Source organism: Linepithema humile, chromosome 6 (genome assembly GCF_040581485.1).
Source record: "Linepithema humile isolate Giens D197 chromosome 6, Lhum_UNIL_v1.0, whole genome shotgun sequence".
Classification (NCBI taxonomy): Eukaryota; Metazoa; Arthropoda; class Insecta; order Hymenoptera; family Formicidae; genus Linepithema; species Linepithema humile.
In genome coordinates, this window is record NC_090133.1 from 9666888 (window position 1) to 9681394 (window position 14507).

A 14507-nucleotide genomic window follows, 5' to 3' on the forward strand; every position below is an offset into this window, starting at 1 on the left:
CTCGTCTAATGATATGCAATAATAATGTTTAAAATAAAAGTTATTATTGCATTGCTCATTTCTAATGCTTATGCTAATGCTTCAAATGTTTAGAATATCATTTCTGTTACAGACATGATATCATGTACATTTGAACATTATGTCTTACATTAATGTATGTAAGACATCACACTTATAAATAATAGATGTGTGTCAAAAATATCTTCCTAGATAGACATACGATCGCATCTTGAATACATAATTACAGTACTTATTAGCAGCATTAAATAGTGATTTGCAATTGATTATAATTGTATGTTATTATAATTATATAATAATATGCTAATTATTTAATTTAATTTCTGCATATTCTGTATTTCTATTTAATTTCAATTTCTACATATTTGTCTATCTAGGTTGTCTGCAAAAGATCACATCTGTGACCTACTGGTGGATAAAAATTACGTTGTCAGCAAAAAACCCGGTCATCACACCCTAGATTGCACATGTTCGCTTCATTTACATTTCCTAATTGTATCCAATGTTTTCATACAAACATGTGCTACTTGGGAACTGTGAACGATAGGTAAAACAGATAAATCTTGTCTGCAAAAAATATGAGACATATATATATATGTGTGTATATGTCACTTTTTTGCAGACACGAGACATATACATATGTCTCTCTTTTGCAGACACGAGACACACACATATATATATGTGTGTATGTGTGTGTGTGTGTCTCTATTAAATATAAGTCTCTATATATTTATATATATACAGACACATATTCATATATATCTCCTTTTTGCAAACATAAAAAAATATTGAAATGTGGTATAATAGGGCTACAGGCGAAGGTCCACGTTGAAAAACCTAACGCGCTATAAGTGGCACCTCATGGGTGGCGTGGAAGACCACTCAATAATTAATAATAAAACTATTTGAGATTTAAATTAGGCTTGTAATCGATCAAAGATTGCCAATGATATCGTGTAGAACCGGCGCGTTTAGGCCCGTAACTACACGCGTACCGATCTGTCAACTGTTATTGATTTTTACAAGTCAGGTGATATTGATTTTTACTGCACAGCTGATTTTCCACGGACGCAAAATGCATGTGGATTTTTGTCACTCGAAATATGGGAGTTGTGACTGTTAAATACTCCTTTACCAGTAAAACATGACTCGTCCGTAAATAAAATTTTAATGACCAAACCAGAATCTCTATTTTAATTCTCTAATAACAATGTATAAAATTAGATTCTTCTAGATGAAAATATTTTCGATAAAGATGCGTTACATTGTATTTATTGTAAGAGTTTTAATCTGATACAGAAAATACAATAAGTATATCGTAATGTTCATGTATAATCTCCCATCATTTTCAACATGATTATTGGAAAATGAAAATAAAGATTCTGGTTTTGTCCATAAAATTTTATTTACAGACGAGTCACGTTTTACTCGTGAAGGAGTAGTTAACAGCCACAACTCTCACATTTGGAGTAACGAAAATCCACATGCATTTCACGTCCGTGAAAAATCAGCTGTGCAGTAAAAATCAATATCACCTGACTTGTAAAAATCAATAGCAGTTGACAGATCGGTACGCGTGTACGTGTAATTGCAAATCTGAGCGTGCCAGTCCTACGCGACATCATTAGCATCTTTGATTGTTTATAACTTAAAAACTATTGTAGCCTTGATATTTTTGTATTAAGATTCTTTACTCTATTTTATCTTCAAAAAATACTATTAAAGTATTAAGCGGTAGTTATGAGACACCCTGTATAACATAATATTAAACTCTAAAGTATTAACTATCGCAATTAACGCATATTAATAATTTATAAATATTTAATGTTCTGATATTTTATTAATATCAATATTATTTACTTTTTACAAGATCACATAAATCTCGAAAAAGCATTTCACGTTGTCATACGCAACAAGCGTGCAACGTCGCTTTGATAAAAAGGAGACGGAACACATATGTCCACTCGCTTCTACAAACTGAACGGCGGGGCGCACACGTACGTGTGACGTAACGATTCTCATTTGTGTGCGTGCTTCCCCTACCGCGGTGCTCGGGTGCTGGCCGGCTCGAGTTTGCATCACTGTTGCCTGATATCGCGTTTGACAGCTGATGGAACCGCGATCGATATATTGATTTGCGGAATTAATAAAAGAGGATAGTTGCTAAGAAATAGTGAATGTTTAACAGTTACTAAAATGTTGTAAATAAACAAGTTGTTGGTAGGAGATTGTAAACAAGATGACAGATGTCAGATTTTCGGGAGCTGCAGAGAAGTGCGGACGCGTTTCTGCTAGTTCAGCGGTGTACGATTAAAACGGGATTGTTTTGTGTAATTCTGTTCAGTGTTATATGAATTAAAATTTCTGTTGTTATCTAAGAAGTGTTCTTGGATTAATTTTTTTTCGTGCGTGCCGATTTGTGACGTGACGGAAAAACCGTTCGCGGGCGCAACAATATTTATATTTATATCAATCACATGCTAATACTTTCAAATCTGTTAATTGCTTTATATAAGTTCCTATTATTTTGATAAATAATTATACTTTTCTTTATCATTTAGTATATATATTACTCGTCTTTCACCAACAATAAATATTCATATAAATATAAATATTATAAATATTAAACCATCAATAAATATTGGATATAAATATAAATATTAACCTTTACTTGTCAATTGCTCCCGTTGCTTTGAAACAGCCAAAACAGCATTGCCGCTACGTTCATAACCAGTCATAATGTAAAAATATGTAGAGTCGGAACACGCCGACTCAATATGCCTTGACACCCGTGCAAGGTCGTGTGTTAAGGCATTAGTGTGACCTGGTGTACTATGATTTTTATCGTTTGTACATTCTTCGTTAATTTAAAAAAAATTACAAAATTTTCGTAACAGTGCCAATGATAGTTAGCCTCCGCCCCCCTATGTCGCAATTACGTCACGTATACTATAATTTATGAATTTATCGTGCTTAATCGTTTGTACATCGTTTGTACATTATTAATAATCGGTTAAATTTATATTCCAACATTTTGTTTTTGTTTAAAACGCAAAATAAATAATTTTTATTTGAATATGGCGGGTACGGAGCACGGAGCGGGTGCGCATGCGTTTTAGTTACTTCCTGCTAGAAAATGGCTGCATTCCGTAAAGAGCATATGCGCGCATGTATCTACAGTATACGTAACGTATAAGCCGAGAGCACAAGCTTTTACATAAAGCATAACGCATAAGCATAAGGAAATTGATTGGTCTATATATAAGCATAAGCAAATGCATAAGGAAATGGACCAATCAATTTCCTTATGCTTATGCGTTATGCTTTATGCAAAAGTCTGTGCTCCGGCCAATACTGTAGATACATGCGCGCATATGCTCTTTACGGAACGCAGCCATCGGCGGATAAATCTTCAAAGTGCGTTTACATTAGTGTCAATTTCACCAACATCAAGGTCGGTATTCATAGTCCGTTCTTATATTTAAGATTGTCTTAAGCACGGACTTATATTCGCTCTCTTCGTCACACATATAGCGTTTTCGATTATACAGGATTTGAACGACCCAGGGTTGGTTAATGACGTCATTGCAACCTCTCCACCAATGAAAGACTTGCATTTATAGTAAAATAGTGATTGATCAACCCTGGGTCGTTCAAATCCTGTATAATCGAAAACGCTAATAGATTGTGTCTGACAAAGAGAGCGAATATAAGTTCGTGCTTAAGACGATCTTGAATATAAGAACGGACTATGAATACCGCCCCAAGACTGAAATATGATAGTCAACTGCTGATGGCTGGTTTATGCTTCGGTCTTAATCTTAATCATAGGGCGGTATTCATAGTCCGTTCTTATATTCAAGATCGTCTTAAGCACGAACTTATATTCGCTCTCTTCGTCAGACACAATCTATGTGTGACGAAGAGAGCGAATATAAGTCCGTGCTTAAGACAATCTTAAATATAAAGGCGGGAGCACAGACTTTTGCATAAAGCATAACGCATAAGCATAAGGAAATTGATTGGTCCGTTTCCTTATGCATTTGCTTATGCTTATATATAGACCAATCAATTTCCTTATGCTTATGCGTTATGCTTTATGTAAAAGTCTGTGCTCCGGCCTTAAGAACGGACTATGAATACCGACCTTAGTCTTAAGCCGAGAGCACAAGCTTTTACATAAAGCATAACGCATAAGCATAAGGAAATTGATTGGTCTATATATAAGCATAAGCAAATGCATAAGGAAATGGACCAATCAATTTCCTTATGCTTATGCGTTATGCTTTATGCAAAAGTCTGTGCTCCGGCCATTAGTCTTAACTTAATCTTAAGGACTCGTTTATGCTTCCCTGAAAATTCGGACTACGTATGTGCAAATGTAACAAAACCTAACCTAACCTAACTACAAATTGTAATAGATCCCGGTGCTGCAAATTATAGTGAATGTTAAAATGAATCGTCAGCGGCAAAAAACTTTAATGTTTGGAATGGCACTTTTGTTATCAAGTGCCTATGCAGCATGTGTATTATTAAGAAATTAAAAAAAAAATAAAAGAAAACCACGGAGATACGCTGTTCGGCCACTGAATCGAAAAAGACACGAAACTGGTCATTTCTTTTCTTTAATGAAAGATATGCTGAATATTGAATACGATCAGGAACAATTTTTTAAATATACACGGATCGAAAACCATTATTTCGCGCGGTTTCGTGCTGCGTCGGACGTCAGACTTACCTCATTGGCCCGGCCTTAGGACATTAGGGACTAAAGTTAAAAGATGGGATCTTTCCAAGATTAAGATTAATGGCCGGAGCACAGACTTTTGCATAAAGCATAACGCATAAGCATAAGGAAATTGATTGGTCCATTTCCTTATGCATTTGCTTATGCTTATATATAGACCAATCAATTTCCTTATGCTTATGCGTTATGCTTTATGTAAAAGCTTGTGCTCTCGGCTTAAGACTAAGATTAAGACTAGGGAAGTATAAACGCCCTTATGGCATTCTACGTTATCAACTCTTAAGATTAAGATTAAGACCGAAGCATAAACCGGCCATGAAACGAAAGAAATTACTGAAGTATTTCATTTAAATGTTCAGGGCGCCATGGCGCTTAAAGAAACGTTAGCAGTAAAATTTAAGCGGTAAACAAATTGGCTAATCAATCTTACGCTTTCGAGAATACTATACTGTAATTGGTTAATTTGTTTAATAATTAAGTTTTACTTATGTTTCTTATGTTGTCATTGCACTTATTTACAAAATCATTGGTTAGGGCCTATTCAGACAAACTTGCATAGTCGCATAAAGATATGCATAAGGAAATTGGTTGGTTCATTTCCTTATGCATCTGCTTATGGACCAAATGTTATCATATGTTTATGCGATTATAACAAGTTTATCTGGATAGGCCCTTATGCATCTTTGTCTTAAGTCTAAAGCCGAGAGCACAAGCTTTTACATAAAGCATAACGCATAAGCATAAGGAAATTGATTGGTCTATATATAAGCATAAGCAAATGCATAAGGAAATGGACCAATCAATTTCCTTATGCTTATGCGTTATGCTTTATGCAAAAGTCTGTGCTCCGGCCATTAAACTTCGAGAACGGACAGCCATGCCGTTTGTTGATCGAGCTCAGAAATTATTCAGTGCTTGTTCTTTTTTAAACAATTGCATAATTTTTTTCACATTTTTTGACACCGAGATTCGGTTTTTTCCAGTTTTATTCAATCTATATTCGTCTATATTTTCTCTCACCAACACAGATGTCTATACTAGTACTAGATCGCTAACTTTAGGCTTTGACGTATGGAAAAACTGAGGCTGGCAGGATTTCCGGTTTCGGCCATGACACCCTACAACAAAATGGCCGCTCAACAACTGCTCAACAACTGCTCAACAACTGCTCAGCAACTGCTCAACAACTGCTCGGCATCTTTCAAGAATTTTTACAATATTATCAATTTGTATCACCACGCCGGGTATCACATGTGCATACGCACGTACAGATATAAGGCCATCACACACAAAATGACATAACTGCATATGCATAGCATAAGACCGTCTCGACCAATGAACATGCTATGTAAATCAATATGGCACTTTTATGCTAGATGTTCATTGGTCGAGACGGTCTTATGCTATGCATATGCAGTTATGTCATTTTGTGTGTGAAGGCCTATACACATTACACACGCATTGTCGCCATTTTGTTGTAGGGTGTCATGGCCGAAACCGAAAATCCTGCCGGCCTCAGCTCTTTTGACGAAGTTAGCGATCTAGTACTAGTATAGACATCTGTGCTCACCAAAAATAGCACGTGTATGTTTGTTGAATGGATGAATGCGTGTGTGTGTGCGTGCGTGCGTGTGTGCGTGCGTGTGCATGCTGCATATTGTTTGTCGTGTAGGTGTGTATTATACATATGCATGCACACACCCACCACCCACTCGCTACACACCTACACGACAATATGCAGCATGCACACGCACGCATACGCACGCACCACATTACAGTTGATAATGTAAATGCTTGTTTTTCTGGCAGTAGGTAACAGAAAATCTTTTTTAAATTCCAGATTCTTTTATTTTACCGTTTGCTCGCTTGTAGCGCTGGTAAGCAATTACGTTCTCTTCATAAAGTGTATTTTTACGTGAAGTAATTTATGGTTATTTATATCAAGTGTATTTTTATTTTGGATGTGTATTTTTATGCGAATGCAACAGTTAAATAAACACGATATCTTATTTAGTAGGAAATACAAAGAGCACAATGTCGACAGTGACCAATTCGCAGGATATAACCAGGATAAAAGAAGTATTGGAATTGGTGAAACTTCTTCGTCAGAATGGCGATAAGGTTTTGAGTGCCTCCAGCAAACTCTCTTTGTCTACAAAACTGTTGCACAGCCTCAACGAAGCATTCTCGCTGATTGTGGTAGAATCCGAAGATCTGAATTCTTCGTTTCACGTGTGTAACAGCTCCAAGATAGATATATTCCACGATGTAAAGTTTCTACATGATTTTGTGCAAAAGACTATCGGTTTAAAAGTGACACATTACTCTCCTGACGTCAAAGTTCCCATCGATATCTCCAAGTTCAGACATTTAAAATATTTGGAACTAAGGAAAGTATCCATTGAGTTACTGAAGGGTCTACAGAGCATCAGAGGTCAATTGGAGAGCATTGTGTGCACCGGTGGAAAGAGTGTATCCACAATTAATCAATTACTAGGTAATTTTTAAATATAACTAACAATTCAAGTTTATTCATTTAAATCTAATTCAATTCTGTATGCATAACAATTACACATTATTAAGTATTATCTGACAATTGCCCGTTTTATTTACAGCTACATGCGGAGGTGATACTGATGTTGGATTTGTATGGACATCTTTGAAACATTTAGTGTTGCCTCATAATGCTCTCGAACACCTAGATAAATCATTAGAGTTAGCGCCTTGGCTTCAGATATTAGACTTGAGTCATAATATAATTACTAATGCTAAGGAGATATCCTGTTTATCAAACTTGAAGCATGTTAATCTGAGCTATAACAAACTAGAACAAGTATCTATATTCAATAAGACAGTGTCACATTCACTGCAAGTGTTGGTATTGAAGAACAACTACATTGACAGTTTAAATGGTTAGTTATTCGTAGTGATATATTCACAAATTCCATAATAATAATTAATATGACACAATTTGCAAAATCATAATGATAACTTCTCAACAATTTCACATATACATAAACAGATTAATAAATAATGTATTTTTCTTATTGTTAATTTCTATAACAGGTCTTCAAGGTTTGGAATCTTTGACAGAGTTAGATTTATCATATAATTGTTTAATGGAGCATTCAGTCCTCTGGCCATTGCAACGAATGTCTTTTCTATTATGGGTATCCTTAGAAGGAAATCCTTTATCGTACCATTCAAAACATCGCTTGTTATCTATAAAACATTTCCATCCAAGTCTGTCGAACAGCAAGGTATTATCACATAGTATATACATATATATGTATACAAGATTCCTATTTCTTTTTAGGACGTTAACATCCAGAATTTAATAACTAACAAAGAAACGGAAATCTTACAATTTTAAACCGTGAAATACATTAATTATACTATGACGCAGATTCAAGTAAACTCTCACAGTTTGTTTTAGATCATCTGGCACTTTCGAGAGCAGAGAGGGCGATGATCGCAGAAAATCGAATCTTTACGATATGCACAGACACCTCCTTGAGCAGTTCGATATCCATAAATCTTTGCGAATCTGATGAAAACGGATCGAATCATGAAGCAATATCGCTACCAAAGACTCTGGAAAGAAGCGTAACGAGGAGTAAGAGGAGGTCGAACGTGAGAGAAGCAATTATTGCTGAAATCGATCATGAAAGGGAAGAATCTAAAACGTTGTCTGATAACGAGATTTCTCACTTGGGTAATTATACCAAAATTTTTGATAAATAGAATATAACATGTACAATAATAGTTAAATGTATTTGAAACAATATAATGTAACTTTACTATATCTTAATTAATTAACGATAACGGAATGGTATATGTTAATTTATTCGTTTCTCTAGAGTCGTCACAGAATCATTTGGAGACAAAGAAACGCATCTTAGCTTTGCGAGAAAAATTTGGCAAGGCCAATTGGCTGAGCAGTCACGCGGGGACATTCATTCAGGACATTATGGGTCTGCAGTCTGTTTCACAACTTTCGACATCGCCAATACAGACCTTGGCTGACATTGATACAGCCTCATCTTTTCACGACACCTTGATTTCTGCGATGGATAATGTAAAGTCTTCCGGTGAAGTCGAATCGCAGCCGGAAGTTGCGGAATATGCGGATGACGATAAAGAAGTTTCTCAAGACGAGGAAATCTCGGCTGAACATTCGGAATCGCATTCTCCTCCTTCTGTGTACGATCCCGACGAAGGTGAAATTTGTGCGAAATATATATTAAACAATATTAATAAAGCAACTAAAAATTATTTTCTATTCCGTTTTAGAGACTGGAGATTTATACATCGTTCAAAAAAGAAAGAATGACGAGGAGATGGAGGATATCTTCCTCGTAATAACTACCGAGTAAGTCACTATTCCGCCACATATATAATTACAACACGGTTGTATTCTCGGATAAAATATTTCTAATTGCTTATCAGAAAAATATAAAGGTCATAGCTGAAAAAAAGGGAAAGAACTAACTTTTTTAACGCAATCTTCGTAGAGATATCAAGGAGAGAGACATGATTACTGGAAAGGTAAAGTTCTGCTGGTCGACGAAGGCCATATTGTCCTGCGTCTTAGGTAGAAGCGATCCACCCACAGTTGACATTATCTTTGACACCACGAGGAAAGATAGAGAGAACAGGCGGTACCTCACGGAGCTAGAAGATGCGAAGGTACTTGAGAAGTACTTAAATACAATTGTACACAGTACTTAAATACAATTGTACACAGCTTGTAGCGCGAAACTCTCTGTTTTCAGAAAATCGTGTCGACGATCAGCAAGCAGATCGAGTTGCGGCCGATAGCGTTAAAAGTTTTCAAATGCATGAAATGCTCGACACAGTTCTCTCAGGATGCAGAGTACGTGATGCTTACCGTTAAGTCGACGACAGGTACCCAATATTGCGACAGTATTGTAATGAGATGACACATTTTTTAAGACAATTGTGAAAATAAATGATTATTTTAGCGAAACAATTGAAATGTCCCATCTGCGACAGCAGCTTGGTCATCGAAGTGGAGGCTCCGTCTAATGTAGACACTGTAAAGAATCAGTCGTCGAATAATTCCACGGAAATTAATCTGCAACATTCTGAATCGTTCTCTAGCATCGGTAAGTTTCTCCAATGCTTACAGGCCGCAGTGTGAGGGTTATTTTGATAAGATTTAAAGTGACTTTACGAAAATATGCACGGACTGCAGTTCTCAACGGTTGTAGCAACCTTTTTTTCACGTTTTTACGTACAGTATCTGGTTTTAATCCATTAATTTTCGAGAGTTTCAACTTTTTCGAGACGACAATCTTCCGTCTAAAATTGCCTGGAGTGCTCAAATTTTGAATAATCGATTAATTGACTTCGAATACTTCTTTCATTAAGTCGATGCAAAGGGTTTCTCGGAATCGTTAAGTAAGATCGAACACAAAATTGCAGAGTGCCGAATAAATTTTTATGAATTCAAATAGTCGCCATTGACTTCGCTTTCTTTATCTGGAAACAAGTTTGAAAAAAACTTCTAGCTTTTAGAATCGAAATCGACTTTGTTTCAAGCTGAACTTTTTGCGCCAACCTAATGAAAATATTAAGATTCTCGTCTCCGAATAACTTTAGCAATCTGCCGTTAATGGCGGTGTAATGGCAAGTCCTGGGACACTGTACATATACGTACATACATACGTGTGTACATATACATGCACGCGCGTGTGTTTATGCGTTTAACTGTTCGATGGAAAATATAACACACTAATCCCGATACAGGTGGAATGGAGGATGAAGCTAAATCCGTCACCACTTCTCAGGTGCACTTCGATTCTCATATCCAAGCTCAAGTCTGCTGTAAGCTTCAGAAATAATAATTTACATTGCAGCATCTTTCCTTCTCTCTCTCTCTCTCTCTCTCTCTCTCTCTCTCTCTCTCTCTCTCTCTCTCTCTCTCTCTCTCTCTCTCTCTCTCTCTCTCTCTCTCTCTCTCTCTCTCTCTCTCTCTCTCTCTCTCTCTCTCTCTCTCTCTCTCTCTCTCTCTCTCTCTCTCTCTCTCTCTCTCTCTCTCTCGCTCTCTCTCGCTCTCTCTTTCTCTTTCTCTTCCCCCATCCCGCTTTTCTTTTTTTTCTCTTTTTTATTTAGCCGTCGAGATTTAATTCTTTTACGTCTTTGTCTGAGAAAAAGGTCTAGCGATTGAAAGGTTTTTAAGGTCTCTATACGATCACAGAGTTAAATATGTTGTAGTTTGTTCTTTTAAACTTCTTTACTTCCAAAAAGCTTTTTAAATTTTTATTTGTAAGTACAGCATGACAGTTCAATAGAAGCTTATGTATTTCATTTAGTTGTAAGATGTAACAACGTTTTCAGATGATTTAACGATAAAAAAAATGTTTATTAATCTTCTTTTTTGTTAATTATAAATTATCAATCTCTTTCAATTGATGATTTTTATCAGGTTCAGCAACAAGTTTGGAAGAGTCGAGAGAATTTACACCGTCTAGGAATGTCCCGGTGAAGAAGTACGAGAGCGATATAGAGATACTCAGCAATCCGAGCCAGAGCAGCATCGAAGTTTTAGACGAAACGCTGAAGTTAGTACGCTTGTTTCTCAAATGTATTGTTCAATATTCCATGTCGGGCACAATAGACATCCGTGAGATGGAATAAAAATATATTTGAACAAAATGCAAAATGTTTCTCGCGCAAAGTATTCACTGTTCGATTAATTCGATTATTTTCTGTAGAATACTGACTTTGCGTTAATGTTTAACCGTAATATTCCTGATGCAGAGTGAATGTGACTCCAAGTCGAAAACGTTCGACAGAGGAAAAGGATACGGCGCTTCCTCCTTCCTTGATAACGATTCCGGATGCAGCATCGGTTATGGCAGGCTTGACGGAAAGTAGTTCTTCAGGTTTGTATTCTGTCACATGTCTTCTGTTAATTACATTTTCGAATATAAGTCGAGTGTATGTGAAACACATTTGTAACAAAAAATTAATGCGTAACTTTGCTCTTTTTTATGACTTCCGATTCTGATGGCAATTTGTAAAATTAGTTTTATCTTTACAGGCTCGCTGACTGAGAGCATATGCACAGCGTACGAAAATAAAATGGCTAAGTCAATGAACATCGATGCTAAGTCTCACAGCAGCGATAGCGAAAAGGAAATTGCGTTTTCGCCTGTGACAAACTTGACGTCGATGTTGGGAGGTAAAACCAATGAACTCTCAGTACCATTTTACGATATTTAATATTATTAACGTGCTTGATTATAAAAATAAAGTGCGTTAAAGCTGTTTAGAACATTAATTTCATTATTATCGTTATGATTAATAATTGTAGTCATATTTGTCTTACGATGTATCATATTTTATATATCATTTTTTTTATGATGCATCATTTTTAGGCTTGCTCCAGAGCATCAAGATCAACAGCAACAAAACGTTGAAGGGCCAGGAAGCTTCAAACTTTTTCAGCAGCAACGTACAATACTCGTATACAGATTTCAGTACTGTGGATCACAGAATCAAGCTACATATCGTTCTGAATGTTTTCGATCATGAAAACGAGGAGCTAGTTTTTCTTCTTAGGGTATTTAATTTTTATATAATTCGTTGAATTTAGTTGGTGATCAAAGTGGAAAGCGGTGGCACAGTTTAGCCAACAGTGTTTTTTAATAAAAATATACAGTTTTCCGCTTCACTTTGAATACTAAATTGAATTAATTGTAGCAAACTTAAATTGAAGGATTGATATTTCTCACACATAGGCGGAGATTTTGATGCATTCTATGCAGGAGACGTTTCCTGGGTGTTTAGTATTGTCTACATCTAAGGTTTACGTTCTTAGGATTGATGGATCGGAAGGGTAAGTGTTGCTTTCCTCGGACAATAATAAATAAAATTTTAATTTTTATAATAATCTTGAAACAACAAGCTGATAGAGCAGGAGCTGGTTATAATTGCTCAAATTTTTCATTTATTACAAAATAATTACAAATACATAGTGTATTTATTTTAATAAGAAAAGAGCTATATATTTATACTATTGTATTTTTAATTTTTATTATTAAGTATATATTTGCGATATTTCTTTGACAAAAGTATCGGCGAGTATCTCATCGCTCATTTCAATCTTTTAATTTAATTTTTAATGTGAAACTTTTGCAGGGAGGACCCACAGCGCTGGCTGCACAAGGAAATCAGTTGGACGACGGACAGACTGAGATCTTTCGTACCGCTGCCGTTCAAGCAGGGTGTCCTGATCGAGCTGCAACAGCCTGGCAAGAGCACCGGCGAGGAGCATCTCGTTATCACACTGCTCTGTATCTTGCAAGACTTCCAAAGAACATCGAACTTCCTTTTCTACATTACGGGTGAGGAGTGTTTTAATAACAAGATTTCAAATATAAAAGACTTCCGAACTCATGATGCCATTCCTGCTGACAGATCTGCAGTTGCCTCCAAGCTGCGAGGTGGAGTTCTCCGTTCCGGAGTATTACAGTACCTCGATGCACAATCTGTTAACGAATACTGCCAATTATCAGACCGGGGATGTTGTGCGATTGCTGGCGATGTTTTCCTTCGCGGTTCTGAAACACCGAAACGTCACCACGAAGCTGAAGCTGTCCGGATTGATACTGACGGGTTTGGCATTGGTGATACTGGAGGACAATAGTCAGTGGCTGATACCAGGCAGCGATCAAGCGCCTCTGGTCGCTAGAGAGCAATCGATGAGCAATTTGATTGCGATAGTAAGTAATAATTTGTGTTTCTCACTGTAGAAAGAACTGACGACGCTCTTAAACACAAATCTGTTTTCTTATAGTTGAAAATTCTAAAGAACGCATATAATATAATTTACAACTGGCGCGTGGAAATGACTTGATATCATAACATTATTCAATACACTCTAACATTAATAACACTACGACATTTTAGGAACACTACGACACTTCGCTGACGTTGAATTTCTTGGACGAGATCGCGGGGCTCGAGGAGAGCTGGAACTTGGAATTTGTTTCTCCAGCTGCTGTCGACGCTGTAATCAGCTCTATACAGTCTCCGTGGGAAGAATTGTTCTCGATACCTCTGCAAGTAACGACGCGCGGTACACAAGATATTACACAGAAAGTTTAAATGGCGAAGATCGAAGCAGATGTTTTTCGTTGGTTCGGCAAATTTGAAAGGATTATTCTTTGTATTTAGAAAATTCGATAAAATTGCCGGCTACAAAGAAAAGAACATAGTTGTTTTTACACAAGGTAGCTTTTCTAATTTAGAATAATTTATCTAATGATATTTATATATATATATATATGAGATTAGACAGATGAGGTTTGATAGACTAGTGAAGTTTTCGATGGTGCTATAAAAATATTGTGATTTGTAAATACAAAGAGTTAGATTTCTTTTTTTCGCGCTGTTATGTTTTTTGACTCGTGTTCCGCAACGACATTACGTGCAATATAAACTCTTTTCTACTTGTGCGTATCGGGAATTCTACACAAGTTTGTTGCGTATTACGTAATTGTTGACTTCGTAATCACTTCTGATTGTAAATATCCGACTGTGATATGTATATTTCGAGTTTTACAATAAACATTGCAAGACTCAGGTATCTACTGTAGACATTAATATCGCGCGAGAATATTGTAATATATATTTTGTAACGAAGATATGATATATAGCTGTAATATAATTACACAATCTTAGGATACGCTTCTTTACAATATTTATTTCT

The 14507-nt window shown here is 36.2% G+C and overlaps 1 protein-coding gene across 2 annotated transcripts; it reads left to right on the forward strand.

Annotated features, from left to right (window-relative positions):
- Window positions 1-6651: 6651 nt before the first annotated feature.
- Window positions 6652-14483, forward strand: LOC105678606 (serine/threonine-protein kinase 11-interacting protein). 2 transcript variants are annotated; one of them, XM_012378511.2, is made up of 18 exons: window positions 6652-7262; window positions 7381-7677; window positions 7832-8025; window positions 8192-8480; window positions 8626-8985; window positions 9059-9137; window positions 9280-9454; window positions 9541-9673; window positions 9751-9894; window positions 10538-10615; window positions 11217-11352; window positions 11552-11676; window positions 11835-11975; window positions 12172-12356; window positions 12535-12632; window positions 12935-13140; window positions 13214-13518; window positions 13706-14483. In XM_012378511.2, exons 1-18 carry the CDS (start codon window positions 6800-6802, stop codon window positions 13901-13903), a joined length of 3606 nt encoding a protein of 1201 aa, XP_012233934.1. In that variant the 5' UTR covers window positions 6652-6799; the 3' UTR covers window positions 13904-14483. The 2 variants fall into 2 exon arrangements, with proteins under 2 accessions (XP_012233934.1, XP_012234632.1); XM_012379209.2 differs by lacking the exon at window positions 10538-10615.
- Window positions 14484-14507: the final 24 nt, after the last annotated feature.